At 43.2% G+C, this 5,331-nt stretch overlaps 1 protein-coding gene across 8 annotated transcripts in view; it reads left to right on the top strand.

Moving 5' to 3' along the window:
- Positions 1 to 923: 923 nt before the first annotated feature.
- pnisr (PNN-interacting serine/arginine-rich protein) overlaps positions 924 to 5,331 on the top strand; it is a 7,830-nt gene continuing 3,422 nt past the window's right edge. Inside the window, exons 1-8 of one of the 8 annotated variants that reach the window (XM_035671913.1) lie at positions 924 to 947; positions 1,725 to 1,833; positions 2,011 to 2,187; positions 2,535 to 2,770; positions 3,167 to 3,329; positions 4,050 to 4,252; positions 4,496 to 4,636; positions 4,748 to 4,847. In XM_035671913.1, the coding sequence (XP_035527806.1) occupies positions 1,746 to 1,833; positions 2,011 to 2,187; positions 2,535 to 2,770; positions 3,167 to 3,329; positions 4,050 to 4,252; positions 4,496 to 4,636; positions 4,748 to 4,847 (1,108 nt within the window). In that variant the 5' untranslated portion in view covers positions 924 to 947; positions 1,725 to 1,745. The other 7 variants (XM_035671915.1, XM_035671908.1, XM_035671911.1 and 4 more) reach the window with 7 other exon arrangements.

Raw genomic sequence — 5,331 nt, 5'->3', positions numbered from 1 at the left:
ATGAATGGGGAATTTAGCTATAGACAACAACCCCGCTTTTTGCCCCAGGCTGTAAATATGTTTATGTCTGCTGTCAAGTTCGGCATTTTAATATGGGGCCTTATGGACATTGACTCATTTCTTTAGCCAAGCCTCAAGTGGCCGTTTGAGGAACTGCAGACGCACTTAGAGCTGTCCACCTGTGATGGATCACCCATGTAGTGTATCCACCACTTTAAACAAATGCATGTGAATGGCTTATTTAAACAGGGATTTTAAAAATATCTGCCTACCATTTTCAATGTGTGAAAGCTTTTCTCGTAGCCTTTATGATCAGTATAATTTAATAGAACCGCAAAGTAGGATATAAGTAAATATTTAGATTCCAATTACAGCGTTCACTTGAGTGACTTAAATGCACGTTTTAAATAGTTCAGCACCGTTGTGGTCTTTATTATCAGTCTCATCCATTGACTGTATGTAAGGTCTCATCAGCATCTGTCTGTCGTGGTCTCAATGCTGCCTTTACGTGCTGCTCGTAAGCTCCTACTTCGCAACGAATAAGTGATATCGAAAAGTTAAACTCATTAAATTGGCGGATGAACTACCCATAGACGTGTAACTGATTGTTTAACACAAATTTTCACAAAAACACGTAAGACTAACAACTAACAACTAAGACTGGCAACAAGAATGGGCGAATACCCTTCTTAGGGGAAAAAGCAGTGTAAATTTCTTGATAACCAGACCAGTTATACTAAACTGACTGGCTGATTAATGTGCGTACTATAGATATATATATAAGATTATATAGATTTCTTTATTTGTTTTCGCTAAAATATAATACAACATTTTGGGACAGGCAAAAGTACGTGCTCCAAAAAAATGACACCAACACGTCGGTGGTCCACATAACTTATTATCAAGGGAGCTCTACAATCAACGTGAGGATATACAGAGACGAGATGGTGAACCTCTTCGCCTTTTTAATTTAGGATTTTAAAAGTAGCCCAGCATGTGTGTTAGAAGGCAGGCGGCGTCACAAAAGTCTGACTGATTAAAACCGTGAGTTGTGATCTTCCTGGCAGCCTGTGAAGGCAGCAGCACAGCCTCGGTTCACACTTCCTTTGAGCAGGAGCTCACTGGTGCAGCCATTTTGATTTGGAACCGCAGCGCTGGAGAGAAACTGTGTGGAAAAGGTGGGGGTTATGTTGCTTTAAGCACGGATCGAAGATTAGTTTCCATTCCCATTCTCCCACTGTGCGGAACTTTATTTCAACGTAAAGGCAGGTTTGTTCCCCCGGGAAGAAAACGCTGCTACTATGTGTTAGCTTTAATTTTTTATCTTAGCTAATGTTAGCTCACGTTAGCTTGGCTGAGCTTCCTTCGCTCACAAACGCATGACCAGAGGCAGCCTTGGAGGTTTAGATTTCACTCGCCCCCGAATTTATTTTAGTATCATGCGTCAGTAACGACGCAAGACCTCATATTACATAGGTTTTGTTCCCGCTATGAACAGAGGAAATGGCTCACAGCTCACTGGAGTGGCTAACATCCAGCTAGCCGCTCCGCTTGTGGTAACGTTAGCACCTTTATCGAAGCTAACGCTCGCTCTTTTCTGGCCATTGGACGAGACCCAGGTGTAATGTTACAGGACATAAACTGCAGCAGCTCGAGTCATGTCAGCAAAATATATGCTGGGGTTGCAAATTAAAATCTAAATGGAGTTGTCCGGGGTGTTTCAGGTGTAAATCCAGAGGAGAGTGATGTGGGACCAGGGAGGACAGCCCTGGCCGCAGTGGCCTCTGAGCCAGCAGCAGTGGATGCAGTCGTTCCAGCACCAGCAAGATCCAGGTTAGTGAGTGATGCACATGCACCACAAACACATTGTTCTTCAAAAGAAATGTGCATCTGCAGGGCTTCAATGAACACGTACCCACTGCTCAAACATCCCTGATAAATGGAGACCTGCAGTGCCTCCTATGTGGGTGTGTTTTCAAATATTTGGGTGTATTTTCTGGCTTTGTGAAGGTCAAGTGGACTGGGCTGCCCTGGCACAGGCATGGATAGCCCAAAAGGAGTCGACAGGAGCTGAGCCGCAGAACATTCAGCCCAATGGCCAGGACATCCCAGGCCTTGAACCTGTCGGACAGAGCAACCACGGCGCCTTCCAGGGTGACCCAGCATTTGGCAGACTGTGGCAGCCAGGTACAAGTTTAACGCCATGAGCCACAGTACATTTTTCAATTTCTTTTTCTCTTTTATACACCATTCTTCTTTTTTGGCACTGGAAATGGTACAGGATCGGAATGAGTCCGTCTTTCACTACTGACTGACTGTACTGTCATTTATTAGCCTGAAGAGAATTTGTGTGTTTTTTGATGCAGTTTGTGATCTCTCATGTGTACGTGCTTAGATAAACTTTTAACGGCTGGACACCAACTCCCTCATGAGCAGATGTTGAGAAGTATAAACAGTAGAAATTCCATTTGTGGTCACACCTATATGTTCATATTGCTTTGGCTTTTGTTTATTAATTATGTTGTCATTAACAGAATGGGGAATGCATGGCCAGCCACCTCCTCCTCCACCCCCTGAGCAGCCCTGGATCCCTCCAGGGTCAGGACCGATGGATGTGGTGAACCCCAGCGAGGACAGCAACAGCCAGGACAGCGTGGAGTTCAACTCTGAAGCCCACCACGGGGTTTACCCCCAGAACAGCCATGGGTATGGGGCACAGCCCGACAGCTACGCCATGGCCCCCATGGCCATGAACCAGTTTGATTATCAGGTATGCAGATGCTACAGTAGAAACTGTTGAAGCGTTTGGGTTTTAGTGTGACAACCAAGTAACACAAGAAGGAGCAATCCATAGAAACTGTGCCGGGTCCCAGCATCTAGGTGTATCAGTCATTGCTTTCTTGAGGCGGTGCAGAGGAAAGTGTTGGCTTGTTGAGGATCCAGCATGGTTTGGTATTATTTATTAGCTGATTTTTTTTTCTTTTTTTTTTTTAACCAAACAGGCTTTCTAGTCCAGTCAGGAGTGATGGATGAATGTCAGCTAACTTAATCTTGGGAAAGACAACAACCACCCCATGCTCAGTGCATGCCACTTGGTGGCAGTTAAGAGAGGTCCTTCTGTGCTCCGAACTGCCTTTAATTTTCACTTTGTGCTGTCTCTCTACAGCATGGAGCCGCCTCCTCCTTCGCCCCTGCACCCACAGGCTTCCACTCCCCATATTGGCAGGGTCCCCCTCAGAACAGACGAGATACCAGACCACCCGGGTTCAGAGACCGGCCCAGATCCCCTATCCAGCTCCCTGTCAAACAGGAGGCTCCAGCCCCACTAGGTGAGTGTGTTTTCACTCAACTAATAGCTAGTTGTCAGATTGTTTCAGATTGTGTGTTACATCAAACTTCTCTTTATATTTGATGCAACATGAAATAATAATGCTCCTAATAATATAACAAAGTAGGAAAATTGACATGCAGCTAGGAATTCCAGGATAGACATAATGTACCATTGTAAGTGCTGTATTTATTATTATTTGGTACTGTTTACTATTGGGAACCATTTAGATTTTTTGGCATTTATCAGTTATCATCCTAACCCTGTTTGCACTTATATGACTTAAATCTGCAGTAAAATGTGTGAAAACACCCTTTATCTGTCAAATAATAGTACTGTTACAAAATTAGAGCAGATGCAAGTAGTCAATTGACAGGAAAATAATTGGCGACTATTTTAATAGTATATTAATGGTGTAAGTCAGTTTTAAAGCAAAAATGACTTACCTGATTCCATATTTTCAGTTATGAACATAACCAGTGTTTTGGAATATGTTTGGCTCTGTCGGTAGAACCTTTTTATGACATCATCTTGAGCTTTGGGAAAGTCTGATGGACATTTCACTATTTACTGACATATACACCAAATGAGTAATCAAGAATATTATTAGCAGATGAATTGATGATGATAAATAATCATTAGTGGGAACATGTAAAGGCTCAAAGGGGTATATACATCTAAACAGCATGGCAGTATATTGATAATTCATTTTGACCTCCAGTTTCCCCTTTAGATGCTGTAAAACGGCGCACACTACCTGCATGGATCCGAGAAGGCCTTGAAAAGATGGACCGAGAGAAGCAGAAGAAGATGGAGCGAGAGCGAATGGAGAAGGAGCGCGCAAAAATGGCAAAAGATGATGGCAAAGCGCACGAGGCAGACGGGGAAGGGGATGGGCCACGAGTCCCCCGCAAGAGTAAATTTGTAAGCAACCCATTTCTTGACAACAAAATGGTTTCTTTTGAAAAACAGGTTACAGGTTACTTTTATGAGTGTTATGTTGTATGTATAGCGTTCCTATTGTGGTGCGATTGTAAACAGGAAAAAGGCCCTTGAAGGTGTGTTGTCCTTGGGGGAGCTCCCCAGAACCGCTTAGTCCCAAAACACCTAACGCTGCCCTCACAACTTGCCACTTTGTTGATGAGTCCTTGCTTCTGTTTACATCAGGACAGTGACGATGAGGGTAATGATGACAATGACGATGAAGAAAAGACCTCCATGAAGAAAGAATTTTCTGGCCGGAGCCCGTCGCCTGCTGCTGAGGACAGTGAGCCTGAAATGACGGAGGAGGAAAAGGAATTCCAGTTGGTCAGTTTGACCATTCAGATTATTTCCTCTGCACGTAGACTGTTGTAGTTGATCTGTTTTTGAGGAGTTATTGTAAATAATGGACTGTATGTTTTTCCCACCTGTCACTAGATGATCATCACAAAAACACTTCTGACAGAGATCCTTCTTGAGGTCACTAATGAAGAGATCCAGCACGTAGCCAAAGAGGCTCACCGGAAAGCCACTCGAGGTCTGCTCTTGTTTTTTCCAGTTAATTCATCATCTATGCTTGTCACCAAGACGTTATATTTAAATCTTAAGAGATTCTATTATGTGCATACTAATCTCTTAAATTACACTCAATTATACCCTGTAAAGAGGGCTGATTGAGCAGCAAACATGGGAGTATATCTGATATGCATTTTCAACCATTCTCTGCTAATGCATCAGAAGGAGAGAGAGCAGAAGAATGATTTTATACAAACAGTATTTAAAAACCTGGTCTTCTGTTACATGGTATTGAAGGTCCTGCTGAAAGACTGTAAGATATGACTGAATAAAGTCTCGGCACAGACTGACAAGCAGTCACCTGTACATACAAGAGACTTCCTCCATTGAAGTGACTGTGCATTAGTACAGATTGGTTCTTTCCCTCCTGTCCGACTGTTTGACTTGGATTGTGTGACGGAATTTTGTTTGTTAACCCTCTCTCTTTTCTCCTTTTTTTTTTTTTT

The sequence above is a fragment of the Morone saxatilis genome, unplaced genomic scaffold (assembly GCF_004916995.1).
Source record: "Morone saxatilis isolate NCDOM2014 unplaced genomic scaffold, NCSU_SB_2.0 Contig24, whole genome shotgun sequence".
Taxonomy (NCBI): domain Eukaryota; kingdom Metazoa; phylum Chordata; class Actinopteri; family Moronidae; genus Morone; species Morone saxatilis.
The sequence above is the reverse complement of the archived record's forward strand: the minus strand, read 5'-3'. Positions and strand labels throughout refer to the sequence as shown.